This window comes from Populus trichocarpa, chromosome 11 (genome assembly GCF_000002775.5).
Source record: "Populus trichocarpa isolate Nisqually-1 chromosome 11, P.trichocarpa_v4.1, whole genome shotgun sequence".
Lineage (NCBI taxonomy): Eukaryota > Viridiplantae > Streptophyta > Magnoliopsida > Malpighiales > Salicaceae > Populus > Populus trichocarpa.
This window is the reverse complement of record NC_037295.2, coordinates 15,718,387-15,735,311: the sequence shown is the minus strand read 5'-3', so window position 1 is coordinate 15,735,311 and position 16,925 is coordinate 15,718,387. Positions and strand designations below refer to the sequence as shown.

Sequence of the window (16,925 nt, the reverse complement as noted above, 5' to 3'; positions counted from 1 at the left end):
AAAACCCTATGCATTATTGCTTGTACTTTTTGAAACAACATTGTCATTAGTTTCCACTCTTTTCCATTTCTTCTATTTCTAGGAATTTTTTTTCTTTTTTTCAAGGCAAAAAAGTGTGTAATTCATTGGAAAATTGTTAGCTTTGAATTTCATTATTACTAACCCTATTCTCCAACCCAATGCTCTCATTACTTGTGCATATAAAAAAAAAAAACAACAAATATATATTTAAATAAGAAATATTCCAATCATAATCTTTACTTTCAATAAGTATTCTTTCACAACCAAGAAAAATAGCTAGAAACAACCTTCTAGAGTGGATGTTCTTAAAACAACCATTCTCCATCAAATTACAATATCTTGTTTGTAGGTCTCACCAACCTCCATTCCTATTAACATGATATATAGTGTTTGTTATTTAGTAGGTATTGCAGCAATATATAACAAAAAAATTTCATCTTCGTTATTTTATTCCTTGAATTTTAGGCGTGCTTTTGTGTTAGATCCTTGGAAATTATTATTAGCATAGTTATTAAACTTGGTTCGACCTGATGAATTCATCTAGGACCAGATTGACTCGGTAGTTGGACCGGTTCAGGTAAGACAAAAGATCAAGATGAGCAAAAACCCGATTGACCCATGACCCAAGCGACCCGATAAAACCCGGTTGAGACCTGTTTTTTTTTTTCAAATGTGTTTTTTCTCCTAGCTAGAAACCCTTCCTTTTCTTATATTTTTTAGTTGGTTATTAACCATTTTCAAAGTTCACTATATAAATACTAGAAGAATATTTTATTTTTTTAATGTGAGATTTGAAGCCTTTTAATATATATATTCTATGTTCACAGGAAAAAAAATATGTTTTTTTAATGTTGGATAAAAAAATCTTTTTGATTTAAATACTTAAACTTAAAAAGATAACATACTAACATAATATTTTTTCAATGTGAGATAAAAAATCTTTTAAAACAATATTTTAAATTTCATTATTTATAACATGTATAGCCTATATTCACATGAATTATATTTTAATCTTTTTCATATAAAATATTAAAACTTTAATTTTTTATTATTTTTTTCGGGTTGATTCGGGTTGACCCGAATCAACCTGTGTAACCTGGGACTCGGCTCCTTAGTCGGGTCCTAAGTCGGATCTGATAACCATGATTACTAGACCTATTAAATATTTTCAAAATATTTTGCAATGTTTCTATCTTGAGATATTATTAATTTTCCCTCCTCAATAATTCAATCCATCTTGTGTCATTGATGATGGTGGTCATGTTATCATAAGTGTTTTGTAGTGATAATATTGATATCATGATATCTATACATAAAAAAGAATTGAAATTGAAATCCATTTTATACTATTTGCAAAAATCTATTTTAGCTTTTTAAAATCATTCATGGAGAAAATAAACATAATTATTCAACCAAACATGTTTTTTATTTTATTTGTTTAAAAAAAACATATAGACTATAAATGGAAAAGGAAAAATATAATGAATGCTTTAAAAATATTTATTACTCTAGTGGAAATGGACAAAAATAAAGTTAGAGAAAGTAATTAAATTTTTTTAGGGTTCCAAACCTAAAACCTATGGTTTGTGCATCATCAATTTTCTATCAAGACCCCATTCAAATTATCATTGGATTCCATCTAAAGTATATACTTTATGCTATAAAATTGTTGATATTAATGTGCTGCATGGTGATTAGACTAGTTTAAAATAAGTAGAGTTCATTGTATACTAAAAGTGTGTCAGATATTATATATAAAGTGCTTTTGAAAAGTATTTTTTATTTAAAAAAAATATTAAAATATCTTTTTATATTAGTATATTAAAAAAATTTACTTGATTTGTGATGAACAATGATTTAAATAAATAATTTTCTATAATCGGATTATGTTGGCTTATGAGAATAATATTTTTAAAATTTTTATCCCTTCACTTTCATCCCATTTCTTCATAAATGAGTAAAAAAAATACCTTCAAGATTGTCCTTTTTTCCTTTATCCCTTTTCTTTTCTCTCGTTTTTCTCGAAAAAAAAGAAAAAAAAAGAAGCATTTTAAAACACTTTACTGGTAAACTTTTATATTGTGATGAGAGAAGATAAAGTGGAGGAATTAAAAATTTGAGGTGATTGGATTTTTTTTTTAATAGTTAGAAAGGTTTATTAGAAAAAGTAATATATTTTTCTTAAAGTGTTTTTTTGTTTATAAATATATTAAAACAATATATTTTTAAAATTTTTAAATATTAATATGTCAAAATGATTCAAAAATATATAAAAATTAATTTAAAACTATTTTAAAAAAAATATGGTGAGCCACAAGGTCAAATAAATCCGAGATTGAAAAAAAAAAAGTGAGACAATGTACAATGGGAGGGAAATTTCTTATATGAGACCACCTTTTTGTTTCTATCCCCGTTAAGGAAAAAAGAAAAGAAAATGTCTCTCAAATTTAAACAAATTTGTGCTTCATCAAGTTACTTTTACTTAAATCAGGATTGAAAGTATCGGGTGTTTGGTACTGAGGTTATGATTATATTTTAAAATGTTTTCTACTTGAAAATATATTAAAATAATATTTTTATTTTTATTTTTTTAAAAATTATTTTTGATATCAATACATTAAAATAATATGAAAATATCAAAAAATATTAATTTGAAGTAAAAAAATAATTTTTTTAATTTTATTCAAAAATATTTTTAAAATGCAAAAACAAATAGGGCTTGAGATATAAAAAGTGAAAGTACAAACGCTAAAATAATAAAATTAAAAAGCTAAAACGTCGAAAAAACAGTGCTGATATTGTTTACATGTTTTTTTTATCATAATGTTTTTTAAATATAAACTAAAATGTTTATATAAATATATATTCAATAAAATAAATTGAGAATTATATATTTTAATAAATAACAATAAATCCTTTAAATTCAATCTGAGCCATGAAACGGAGATAAAAATATTATATTTTAGGAAAAAAATGCTAACATTTATTTCAATTTAAAATTAGGTCTTTAAATTTTTAATTAATTTGAATCAATAAAATTGAATTTTATCTTATCAAATGGAACATTAACTCAACATCAAAATCTATTTATAACATTACGAGAGCCCTATGTAAAATCAATCAAAATAAAACATCAAATCCAATTATAAGTTAATTTGATGTAAAATGATTAATTTGAAAATAAAAAAAGTTAAGTAGTAATTTTTTTTTAAAAAACATTATGAATAATTATTGCAATTCAAAATGGATCATGTCTTTCTCCTTCATTGCAATTTTTTTTTTGTTTTTAATATTGTTTTTATACTAACTCGTGCATTTATAATTTCAAATATTGTTTCATAATTTATTAAGGGTTAATTTTGTAAAACCAAACAATAATTATTAAATAAGAAGCAAATGACATGTTAAAAAAAAGCAAATGAAAAAAAGTTTGAAAGACCAAAAAAAATTAAATAAAATTGAGATGCTAAAAAAAAAAATTTGAAGTACCCAACCAAAGAAAAAGAAAAAGAAAAAGAAAAGTGTTGTTTCCACCGAAAGTTTTAATGAAATAGTATAATAATAGTTACAGTGGACCAAATATCATGGACCCAATTGTTAAAATCCAATCAGAGAACCCACCCATCCAAATTCAATTCCAGCCACGTCACCAAGTACTCTCACACCCTCAAAGACGTGCTGTGTGCTCTCTAGTCTCTAGTCTCTAGTCTACAAAACCCTTCTCCTTGCTGCTCACTTCTCATTTCTCTCTCACAAAATCAGAATCAAATCAACTCTAGACCTTGCATTTTCTTAGGGCAAAGCACAAATTCCCCTCTTTTCTCTCCTCCTCCTCCTCCTCCTCCTCGTGGAGGCATAAATAATAGAAAACACAGACAGCTCTCTCTAAAATTCTCTTCAAAAATTAACGTTTCGATACGATAAACCCTATGGAGCTGCTCCGATCGAATCTCTCTCGGGTTCGGATCCCTGAACCAACTAATCGCATCTACAAGCATGAGTGCTGCGTCTCCTTCGAAACTCCGGTATTCTTTTCATCTGCTCTTCGCTTGTTTTCCGAGAAACTGCAATTTTTCAGCGAAAAGACCACAAATTTGCTTAATGTAGATGATAACTCACTGAGTCCCAGTACTTGCTTACTGTGACGTTGTTGTGGTTCACTCAAATGTACTTACACCCCGTCAATAGCTTTTGTTTTTGGATGATTTTTAAAAGTGTGTTTTCCTTGGAAAATCATATTTTTTAAGCTTTTTGATGATTTTGATGATTTTGATGTGTTAATGTGAAAAATGATAAAAAATTCTGAAAACAATTATTTTAATGTATTTTCAAGAAAAAAACACTCTGCATCACAATGCCAAACGAACATTCATTATTTGGTTCCCGAGAAAGTGAGAGAAATAAATTTTCATTTTATTCTGTATTATTTTTTAATTTTATGTTATTTCGTTGCAATTTTAGAATTCTATATATATATATATTTTGTTTTGATGAATTTCAGAGGTCTGAAGGCGGGTTGTTTGTCGACATGACCACATTTCTTGCTTTTGGGAAAGATTATGTGGATTGGAATTATGAGAAGACTGGAAACCCTGTTTATTTACACATAAAGCAAACCAGGAAGGTGGTCCCTGAAGACCGGCCTTCCAAGAAACCAACTCTTTTGGCTATTGGTAATCAAATATTTATGTAATTTTATTGCTGCTTTCATGATCATTTAGTGTTTATGATTGACACTGGGGTGTTCTTAGAGAAGATTGTGGGAATCGATATTGAGACTTGGTTATGAGTTGCAATCACCAATGACTACAGCTTGTTGAGAGAGAGAGCATGCATCTGATTGGATTTGTTATATTGTTTAGAGAGTGATTTTGTAAGAGGTGTATTTATATTGAATTGAAAGCTTACAATCTAATATTTAAGCTTTCGGGTTTGATGTGGTGCTGCTTTGGTATAGATCCTTTTGTTTTGATCCCCCTATTGCTTATAAGAAGAACTGGCTTAAAAAACGAATTTCAAGCATTGAAAGCACCTCTTTGCTTGCCATCAGATAGCTTCCCCTCGTTTCTCTCAAATATATAAATTATCTTTTTGTAGGTGTTGAAGGGGGATTTGACAACAATGAACCTCAATATGAAGAAACTCACAATATAGTTATATTACCTGATTATGTTACTTTTCCATTCCCTTCAGTGGAGTTGCCAGAGAAGGTGCATTATTGTTCATTAGTCATTTCTTTTAGTTTTTTAATATAAATAAAATTTTACCACCCAGAAGAAGACCTTATTGTGGCTAGTGTTTGCCTAATACTGCAGGTAAGGTTGGCTGTTGATGCTATCATAATGGCTGAAGGTGCAGAGAGGAAAGAGCAACTTGCTGCCTGGACAGCTGATAAGAAGCAAGTTAGTGCATATGCAATGAATTTACCACAGATTGACAATGGTGTTATTGTCCCGCCGTCTGGATGGAAATGTGTCAAGTGTGACAAAAAAGAAAATTTGTGGCTAAATCTTACTGATGGAATGATTCTTTGTGGGCGAAAGAATTTTGATGGAACTGGAGGCAACAACCATGCCATTGAACATTACAAGGAGACAAGCTACCCTCTTGCTGTGAAGCTTGGGACAATTACCGCTGATCTTGAAGCAGCAGGTAACGCCAACTTGCATTGTGAAGGATTTGAAATTTCCCATATAATAATTTTCTTTGCTTAGCTATGTGCTTGCATATAAATGCCAAAATCATGCATCTTTTGAATGAAGGGTACAAAGTCAAAACTGTATCTATTCACTCCTTGCACCATTACAAGCAGTTATATGGTTCCATTTTTTTTTTATGTTATTGTATATGCTACACCGTTAAGCAATGTGATGAGTGTACTCAACTAGGAGTAGATTCCTAAAAGAGGAAGAAGTTAGATGCTGGGTCGAAAGGATAGTTGCCTGCATGAAAATTTGTGCATCCTTCCATTTGCTTGATTATCTGTTCTTTAATTGAGTGTCATGAGTGATTTGAAGGTTGCTGAGGACAAATTATAGCATGTATTGAACAATATGAAGTGGATTAATGATTGTGCACTATTGTATGTGATAAGTAAATCTTTGTCAGACATCTCTAACAGGCACCAAAGGGTGCTGCTAGAATAAAACCTCACCCAAGACAAAAAAACTCACAATCTCTACAGTGTATCTATGCTTCTGATTTCTAAAAGGTTTATCTGTAGAAGTTAAATGTCCTAGTCCAGTAATCTTGGGAAGATGATAGGATCTATCTGTAAAACTTTTGCCACAATTCGATGTTATGAGCAGCTTTTAACTTAAGTAGTTGGTGCATTATTGCTTATTAACAAAATACAATTGCAATCTGCGGAAAGTTAGAAATCATAGACTAGGAAGTTGGAGTATTAAAAGAACAGCAACTGGGAGTTTACTTTTTGTGATGATACATGCTAATCATGCACTTGCAGCATGTTTGGAGGATTTATTTGCCTTCATGAAAAGCTGCTAGGTATTCCTCAGTTGCGTTTCTAATGAAATTTGAAAGAAGTGAACAAAATGGGATGTTGTAGAATGTAGCAGCCAAGCCACCGAGCATTAATTTTGACGTTGTAGAGAAATTTAAAGAAAACTTGACATCTCTATTTATATTAGTCTTAAAATCCTTTATGGGACATGATTCTTAATTAAAACTAAAATCCTTTATAGAAAAAGATTCCTAATTAAAACTTACCTAATTAATAGAATCCATATAAGTAAAATTAGGATTTCTAAATAGTAAAATATTAAATTAAATTAAAAGTCCTAAGTTAAATATGAAAAAGAATCCAAATACAACAAGGTAAGTAAGGACAATCTCGGACAGTAAGTTCTGAGCCTTTTTTAAATGCCTTTCTGATCTCTGATTATCATGAAATTTTAACCTAATAGAAAACAGGGCCTTCAGAATCTTTTGTTAAAATTTCAGCTCGATCCAACGGATGGATTAAAAGTTATGCTTGATTTACCAAACTGCACATTGGACTCTTCTTAAACTCTTCAAAACCTAGAAATCTTAACCATTAATGAAATAATGCAATAAACATTATTATGCCAAGAATATGGAAGAAATTTCCCCACGCCAAATTTTTTATTTTTAATTAAGTAGCTTAGGAAAATCTTGAAGGATGAAATTAAGGCTTATTATTATTGATTGACAATTAATTCTGCAAACTGAATCGATGTTATAATGGTGCCCAATGGTTAGTTAAAGGAAAGAGTTCTAACTTTAACATTGAAGGGAACACATAAAACTCATAGACTAAGATGGACAATACACAAATGTGCAAGTGATTGGTAGAGACAGCCTGGGAATCTTGGGGCTTTGCTGACTTTCCATATTTAATTCTGCTTGTATGGATGTGTTGTCTTGTTGATTTGACGAAGAGAGAGAAAAAGTGTCTTTGGTTTAACATTCCATGCATTCCAGTTTCTTCTTAATTATTCTTTGAGGATTTGTTTTGCACAACCTCAGAACTAACCATGGGTACATATTGTGGTAGCTCAGATGTTTTCTCATATCCAGAGGATGATAGTGTTGTGGACCCGCTTTTAGCACAACATTTGGCATTTTTCGGCATTGATTTTTCTGCCTTACAAAAGGTTAGTCATCTGTGCTGTTTACTGTGAACTATTAAGCGGTACATCTGACATTTAGGTTGACCCTTTTTTTAATGTTATTAATTATTATCAAGCAATTTTCATGCCATTCACACTGTCCTTTTATGATGATGGATGAAATGGAACTATTTTTGACATTAACCTTGATTTGGAAGCTTAAGGAAATTTATACCTATATTTATTCTATGCTGATATGAGTATTACAGGGAAGTTCTTGTTATTCATAGGTGGTAGAGTTTTTGATAACAGTGAATAAGAAAACTAATGGTGTAAAGATGGCCATCTATATGCATTTGCATTATGGGGACATGATCGGTTTTTGGTCTATATATTTTATGCCACAATGATATGTTTTGACAATATCATGTCTTAGTGGTCATCAATATTTCACATTCGCAGCTGTAGTTCGGAAACCATCAACAAAGTTGGAGGATTTTGATTGTTAGTCAAGTTTTGAGCAGCTTTGTAAAACTAAACTCTGAAGAGCTCTGGTTTGTCTTATATGCGGTTTGGAATGTGTTTCTATTGGTTTATGTTTCATTGTGTTTGCTGCATTTTTGTCACAATCCATCACTTGCTTTTAAGGAGCAGGCATTATTTTTCATTTAACATCGTCTTTTTGTCATTTGGCTGAGTTTGCCAGTTTTTGCCATAATTTAATACCATGATGTCTCATCAATAATGATTCACCCTTCAGGTTTGACCAACTACCAGTATCAATTTCTTGTTTTCAGACTGAAATGACTACTGCTGAGAGGGAACTTGACCAGAATACCAACTTTGATTGGAACCGAATTCAGGAAAGTGGACAGGATTCGGAACTCATTCATGGACCCGGTTATACAGGACTTGCGAATCTTGGAAACAGGTAACCCTGGACTTCATCAAGTGATGTCTTGAACCATGCATTTGTTTGGCTTTCATGTTTACTAATTTTCTTTTTCCTGGCAGCTGCTACATGGCAGCAACGATGCAAGTTGTGTTCTCAACACGTTCCTTCAATTCACGGTTAGTCCACATTAAATATGAGTAAAAATGCAGATATTCATAGATAGATATATTTATATGTATATAAATGTTTCTGCATTCACATGCATGTGGTGCACAAACGTCCACCAATCACTTTTTGGTCAGACATTGTGCTTATTTATTCATTATTTGGTGCAATAATGTCATCAGATACTACACTAACCAAAGCTTAAAAATGGCATTTGAGATGGCTCCTGCTGATCCAACTGTAGACTTAAATATGCAGCTGTAAGTATAAAGCAGATTAAATATTATGCAATTTTTCACTTGATAATTATAAAACGAAATTCCTGCTACTCATCTTTGATGTTCATTATGTGGCAGTACAAAGCTGGCACATGGTATGCTGTCTGGCAAATACTCGGTTCCAGCACCCGAGGTATGGAAAATGGGACAATATGATGTGCTTGATACAATAGATCACTTTTTTTTTTCCCGATAAACATTTTTCTTATTTGTTGTTGTCCAGAAGGATGATGAAGAGAATGCTGCTATCTCAACAACCAACGTAAGCTTTCTATTTAACTTTTTCCTCTTTTATTAGCTCTGGATTTTGTTGCTGGAGATTTAAAAATCTTAAATTGCATTATGAGATGAATAATCTGTTATAATTCTTATAGAATTTTAAGTTTTTGAATGTCATGGATATAGTTACCAAATTCTGAATTATTTCATTTCAAATGCAATTTTCAGCTAATTATATAAGCTACTTGTTAAGTTGGTACCTTTTTTAAAACACAGATTATAGCTCAATGCGTATGATTTTCTTGTATATGTCACACCCTATTGTCTTTTTGCTCAGAAATATGCCTTAGTTGTTTTTCTTATCTGACTTTGTTTCCCTTATATTTTCTCTCTCATTTATCTTCTTCTATCCTTCTTCAAATAATAGAAACAGGAAGGTATACCCCCTCGTATGTTCAAAGCAGTTATTGCTGCCAGCCATCCTGAGTTTTCTTCCATGAGGCAACAGGTATGAATCAATGGAAACTGCAAATTTGTTGCTTTCCACATGCATGAATTACTTTTAGAAGATGAACATTCTAAATTGTATAATAAAGAAGCTATATGAATCGTGAAATTTCTAAAGTCTTCCCTTCGAGCTATTTGAAAATCATTCAACTTGAATTATGAGGTTATGAATTAATTTCCCCCCTTTTTGGTTGACAAAAATAAGAAATAAGAAGGCTCTAGTTATAGTATAACTGGGTTTTGTACATATCAAATTTGACATCAGTAATTTTATAAATTGACAGAAATCTGTACCATTTTCTTTGGGTGCATGAAGATAAATTTTCTCGTGTGCTGCTTTTTTGTTTTTGAGGGGGGGAGTGGAGTGTGGGATTCTTGTAATCTACCTCTATCCAAAATAGGTCATTGCAATTGTTGTCTGATCCTAAAACGAAAGAATAGGTTTTGAAAAAATGGGTTTCCATGCTTGGGAAAGAAGAAAATACTTGTAGAAACATTTCCTTGAAAAATGCATTCAACCTTCACCAAATATGCCATAGTTAGCATAAAGAGGCTTGTTAAAAAATCTAGGAGAGAGGAAGTCAATTTGGTGATTAAATATTTAGAATCATCCAGAGGGTACAATTTACTAAATATTTTTGTGTCTTAGCTGCAAAATAAAAATAAATAAATATCGGTTGGGTGGGGAGCCTAATAGACAACCATTACTGTTCAAGAACTGATTTCGAGAAATATAATGCCCACATATTTGTAGGATGCATTGGAATTCTTCCTACACTTTCTTGATCAAGTCGAACGTGTTAATGGCGGGAGTTCTGCATTGGATCCTTCAAGGAGTTTCAAGTTTGGAATTGAAGAACGTATCCTGTGTCCATCTGGAAAAGTTGGGTTCAATAAAAGGCTTGACTATATTCTCTCTTTGAATATTCCCCTACATGAAGCTACCAATAAAGGTGTTTTTTCTTTGTTCTATCTCCTTCCTCTGAAACATATACCTGGAGTTATATGTTAACAGTGTACATATGTGGGAATTCAGAAGAACTAGAAGCCTTCCACAAATTGAAAGCAGAAAAGATTTCTGAAGGAAAGGATGTGTAAGTACAAATGTTTAGCAATCCTGTTTTACTTTAAATTTTGTCTTAGTTTAGTGAGTTGTTTCAGGTCCCATGATGAAATTGTGCGTCCAAGGGTTCCCCTAGCAGCATGCCTTGCTAATTATTCAGCTCCAGAGGAGATACAAGATTACTATAGCACTGCCTTGAAGGCTAAGACAACAGCACTGAAGTATGCTTTTTGATATTTCTCTGGTTTATGATGATGTCATTAGTGTGTTTAGACACCCTGATGCAAAGCTATTTTTTTTTTCCTTTGTGGATATATGCTGCAGGACTGCTGGTCTAACTTCATTCCCTGATTATTTGGTGTTGCACATGCGAAAATTTGTATTGGAGGAAGGCTGGGTGCCAAAAAAGCTTGGTAAATTTTAGATGGCTTCAACACTTTTCTTACTTTGTTGGTCTCTAAAATACAGATTTATAATTATTGTTGATTGTTTTTATCTGTTCAGATGTCTACATAGATGTTCCTGATATCATAGATATCAGCTACATGCGAAGCAAAGGCCTTCAACCAGGGGAGGAGTTGTTACCAGATGGGGGTACACAATACTCTTTGGAATTTCCAACTTCTATATTTTATTTGATTTTTTCTATGGAAAATTTAGGATAAATTTTGTATATGTAACAGGTTAATTCATTCAAGTTATCCTACATGCTAAGTATTTGGTATTGTGGTGCAGGGTGTTTTTTACTTGAAAATGCATCAAAATATTTTTTTTTTCAATTTTTTTTATTTATTTTTAACATCATCAAATCAAAATCATTGAAAAGCATCAATGTGATGCTTTTTCAAGTGAAACGCTCTTTTGAAACACATCCAAAAACATAAGCTACCGCATTCCCAAACACTCACTAAGTTACAATATCTCAACGCTGTAACAGCTCTGCTCGTTACATACTTGTCACCCTATGCCTCGAATTGTTTTTTTCCATTCTCAAATTAGGGAGAAGGCTTGGGGAAGAGGGGAGTGGCTGAACTTTATGAGTGATCTAGAATTCCTACCAAATTATGAGGTGCATTTCCACTGGTGACATTGCGACTAATCATTTGATCAACTGTTCACAAGGAGATTGCATGTTAGTTGCTCACTAGGTGTAAACTGAATTAAGGTGACCTGTATCATTTCTTCCATTATTAGAAAACCACTACAAGTTTTCTCAAGTACTTTTTTTTTCAATTTTTTGTTCCTCTGCTGCTGAATAACCCCCTCAAAAAATAAACAAACAAATAAATAAAAGAAACAAAATTGAAGTTGTCGGTCATAGAGACTAAATTGTTGATCTTTCTTTTTGAGAATAAATTGTTGCATTGTTGCATAGATTGATGCTTGTGTTTCTGATCTGTGATGCTCTTGGGTTGTTGTCGCCACTATTTAATGGTGGTATATGGTCATCTATCTCAGTTTTTTGTTTTGGGCAGAGATTTAGAGCAGTTTTATTTAAATTCTTCTTCCATGCTTTCATACTGCACAGTCCCTGAGGCAGAGGTGGAATCAAATAACCCTGTGGCCAATGAGGATATTGTTGCCCAGCTTGTCTCAATGGGGTTCAATCATCTACACTGCCAGAAAGCTGCTATAAATACCTCAAATACTGGAGTAGAAGAGGCTATGAATTGGTTGCTTGCTCACATGGATGACCCAGGTATATAAAATGTATGCTTCATTGTCAGGGAACTAAGCTTCTATTGAGATCCAGCTTCTGCGGATGTGATGTAGGAGGCAGTAATACAGTTTCTGTAATTGATATGATAACATGCCTTCTTTCAGATATAGATGTTCCTGTTTCCCAAGGGGCACATGGTAATGAAGTTGATCAATCGAAAGTTGATACCCTACTATCATTTGGTTTTCAAGAAGAAATTGCTCGAAAGGCACTTAAGGCATCGGTAAAGATATGCTTCTTGTTCTTTTAGGCTTAAGGATTACATTTGGCAACATTGCTGTACAAAGAACTGTGAAACTTAAACTATTTCATGACTTTTTTTTGGGAACTCTCCAGGGTGGTGACATTGAGAAAGCTACAGATTGGATATTCAACAATCCTGATGCTTCTGTTTCATCTGACATGGACACCTCCACATCAAGCTCAAAACCTACTCCTGATGACACTGAATTACCTGATGGAAGAGGGAGTGAGTTTTGAACCCTTGTCTTCACTTTATTGATCATAAGCATTTTATAATGCTCACATGTTTTGAATCTTACATGGCTGCTTCGATGGAATGTTTATTGTTCCTTTGCACATGCTATCTATCTTATGTGGCCTGGTGCATTTTCTATTTGCATTTCCCTTCTGAAGTCGTTCTTTTCCACTAGAAATCATTATAGTGGCCTTAATGGAGATCCCTTAAATATTTGGTGTTGTATTTAATTTTCAACTTAAAGATAGGTTACCATACTGATATGTTAAAAGACTTTTGACTATTGGAAGGACAAGGCAAAACCTAACTTTCTTTGGTTCAATAGTGTTCTCTTCAAATTGTGCTACATAAGTCTTTTATTTCTATTCCTAGAGTTTTCAGAAGCTTAGATTTGATGGAATATTATGTATCTGCAATGGATTGCCAGCATCTGCTGTTATTTTCTTAAAACTGTTAAATTATACATTTCTCTACATAGCATCGTTTCCTTTATCTGAGTCATATAACGTCGATCATTCAGATCAAGACCAGCTGTTTAGCAATTGATCTTGGTAGCACTTTTGAGCGGTTGGACATTCGCATTAAGTAGTTGGTTATGTGGCTTAATGCAGGATACAGGCTTTTTGGGATAGTGAGCCACATGGGAACCTCCACCCACTGTGGACATTATGTTGCTCACGTCCTGAAAGATGGCAGATGGGTAATCTTCAACGACAACAAGGTTGCGGCCTCCATAAACCCCCCCAAGGACATGGGGTATTTGTACTTCTTTGAGAGGCTTGACAGCTGAATTGTGTGGCGTTTGACATTGGATGGGGGAGAGATTCAGCGGCAGAAGAAACAAGATTTATGTCTTTTGGATCTCTGACAGTTGACTATCCATGGGTTCTTGGCCTTGCATATTGTGGCTTGATGGAGCAAGTCTTGCCTCCTGGCCAGAACAATTTTCCTATGTACGTGACTTTAATTCTAGACATACTTGATCCTCTTTTCAAAATAATATGAAAAAAATCAAATCATTGAACATATGAGGGTGAGTAGTATTAGAATTTGAATTTGGAAAACATGTGATGACCTGCCATCTCCTTCATCTTACTCCTTTATCTGTCAATAACCATGATTTTTGTTATCTCCATATTCAGAGTAGTTGGAAAAAAAAAAAAAAAAACTTTATTTTGTTATTCTTTACTGGTACTGCCTCCCTGTTTTCTGCAATTCACAAAGAGAATACATTTTCTAAATGACCTTTTTAAGCTCTTAATATTCTGTAAATCTTTTAAACGAATTTTGAAGGAAGCCCATTCCTTTATTTTTGTTTTGTTGGGTTCGATTTTAGGATGAACACTGTCTGTTGCAAATCCACCGGGGGATTTGCTTTCCATTTTTTTCCTGCAGCTAGGTGTCGTCTCATTGAGGATGTATACTCGCTTGCCTTTTAACCATCAAGCCCATCCTACTTTTTATAATTGGGTTTATATATGGTATATGATTGAGGCTGGATAGCTTCAAGATGACCATGCTTTTGGATTACATGAAAGCAATGGGAAGAACCACTGTCCAATTCACGTTTTTGCATTGAAAGACGAAGGGAATCCTCAAGAGTGGTGGCAATAATATTTTTAGCTAAATTGGCTTGGCTATAATCTAGACAATATTTGTTTTTTGTTATATATATTTTTTTTAACTTAGGTTGCAATGTTTTTCGACACTGTTTGAGGGTATTCTCAGTTTGGTTTGGTTTGATTTTTGCTTAAAAAAATCTGATTTTTTAAAAATTTAAATAAAAACTGAATCAAAACCAGTTTGTTAGGTTAGTTTATATAAAAAACCAGGAGAACACATCTTCTTTCGAGGTTCTTGTGATTTTTTAAGGGTTTTTGAAAGCCTTGTAAATTGTAATTGATGTAAAAATTCATTTTTGATTAGGTTAGTTTTTAAGGGTTTTTAAATGCGCAACACTTGTCCAATTGATGTAAAACATATCATGGAGAAGTGTTTGAGAGTATGGTTGTTGTTATTTTTTAAATAACTTTTCATACTGAAATGTATTAAAATAATATTTTTTTATTTTTAAAAAAATTATTTTTGAGATCAGCACGTCAAAACAAATCCAAAACATACCAGTCAAGAGCAAATTAAGAATGTTGCTGAAAAATTCCTTAATAAACATCAAAACCTTCCCTGCAATAAAATCTCATTTCAATCTTTTTTTCAAAGATTCATATTCAAAAGAACCAAATTGAATTATCATGGCAGTGTACTTCATTTTATCAACAGCTTTTACTAAAAAATAAATTGCATCCTACTAATTAAAAGTCCCATTTGGCATCACTCACAGGAAAAGAAAAATTATAATACAATTCAACTACGTCAGAAAAAATTTCAATGCAATATCATGGCTTAGGGAGTTTTTAGGTATTGTTTGATTCATTGAACATTCGAATAATCTCCTAAATCTTTCAATAATGGCAAGTCAATTTGTTTTGTTTGATTCATTGGACAATGTAATTTAACTTTGAGTTTTCAAATTGTCGTATGTTCTAGAATAGCATTTCACTCCTATATTTTTCTTTTTTCTTTTCTTTTCTTCAAAATCTAGAATTATAATATGATAAATTAAATTAGAAGATATAAAAATAAAAATAGCATTTTTACCGTGCATTCTCAAAAAAGTTCCTTGATTTTTTAACTAATTATCATCTGTTGCCAGATGTAATTTTTCACCATATACTACAAAATAAAAAATTAGATATGTTAGATTGAAAATATGTTAATTAATAAATCATAAAATAAAATGTGTCAGTTTATTTGAAAAATTATTGACTCAAGGTTTTCGTAGGTTTCAATATCATCCATCAAAGTTCTAATATTGGTTGAAATTGATCCATGATACAACTAATTTTGACAACAAACAAGTGCTTGAACTGATGTTGGAGATAAAAAAACTTTAAAATTGGTCGAATGTATGACCGCTAGTGCTAAATGATGATTTAAAAGCCATTGTTGATAAATGAATAACTAGCACATGTTGTGAGATCTTTGAGAGTGTCTTATATTTTAAAGCATTACGCTTCCACCAACCTAAAATATCTAACTTATCATTATTAGGATCCTCACAACCATCAACCAAATACCTCTCAACCTCATTTCTACTCTCTACACTAGCTGCTTCCTGTAAATGCCTTTTGAATCGAGCCAAAATGTTTAACTTATCATCTAACTCCATGGTATAAATAGCATTAGCATCGTATTGATGTCTACTATCATCCTTCAGCTCATCAACTTTCAAATAAAATTCGTACAAGCTCACTAATATATCTTTCACCTTCTTTATTAGCAATTATGCTTTGTCATCATCATACAAATCACTAAAACAAAATTTTATACATTTCAACTTGAAACATGAATCTAAGACAATAATTATATACAACAAAAAATTCTGATTTTTATCGTAACCTCTTTATTTCTCAAACTTTAACATCGATCATGTTCATCGTCATTCCACTTAAAAGAATATCTTTAGTTTTACATTTGACTTTATAATCTTCAAGATTTCCATCAAATTCTATAAAATGGTCTCAAATTTATGATTTTGTTCTATCATGAGCATTTTTTTCCTTGATGTAAAAAGTTGGCTATTTACCTTTACTATTTGTGGTGGGTCCTATAATGGTTGATGTTGGGTTAGTGTTTGAAGTTGGGGCATTGGTTGATGTTGGGGTAGTTCTAGTAGATGATGCATTAGGATTTTATGTCTAACTGAATAGGTAGGAAAATTAAACATTATTTTTCCTTTTCTAATTCAATTTACAAATCAACAATGTTACACACATTAAAGATTAAACCAAAGACAATTCAACTCAATTATTTTGCAAAAGCTAATGATACAAAAGTTTAATCTAAGTTTCAGACTTTATGGATTATAGTCTAACTTCCAACATGAGTTCATATGCGATACACTAAAAAAGAAAACATATTCACACATGG

The 16,925-nt window shown here is 32.0% G+C and overlaps 1 protein-coding gene across 3 annotated transcripts; it reads left to right on the top strand.

Moving 5' to 3' along the window:
• Positions 1-3,705: 3,705 nt before the first annotated feature.
• On the top strand, positions 3,706-13,964 carry LOC7460861 (ubiquitin carboxyl-terminal hydrolase 14). Of its 3 annotated transcripts, none has more exons than XM_002317496.4 (20): positions 3,706-4,046; positions 4,523-4,694; positions 5,119-5,231; positions 5,337-5,673; positions 7,564-7,658; positions 8,411-8,544; positions 8,628-8,684; positions 8,856-8,933; positions 9,030-9,084; positions 9,190-9,213; positions 9,598-9,678; positions 10,432-10,630; positions 10,714-10,771; positions 10,839-10,961; positions 11,065-11,153; positions 11,245-11,334; positions 12,269-12,439; positions 12,565-12,683; positions 12,797-12,929; positions 13,550-13,964. In XM_002317496.4, the coding sequence occupies exons 1-20, from the start codon at positions 3,951-3,953 to the stop codon at positions 13,726-13,728; spliced, it is 2,403 nt and encodes an 800-aa protein (XP_002317532.3). In that variant the 5' UTR covers positions 3,706-3,950; the 3' UTR covers positions 13,729-13,964. The 3 variants fall into 3 exon arrangements, with proteins under 3 accessions (XP_002317532.3, XP_024437121.1, XP_024437120.1); XM_024581353.2 differs by having other exon boundaries at positions 9,178-9,213; XM_024581352.2 differs by having other exon boundaries at positions 3,707-4,046; positions 9,175-9,213.
• The last annotated feature ends 2,961 nt before the right edge of the window (positions 13,965-16,925 follow it).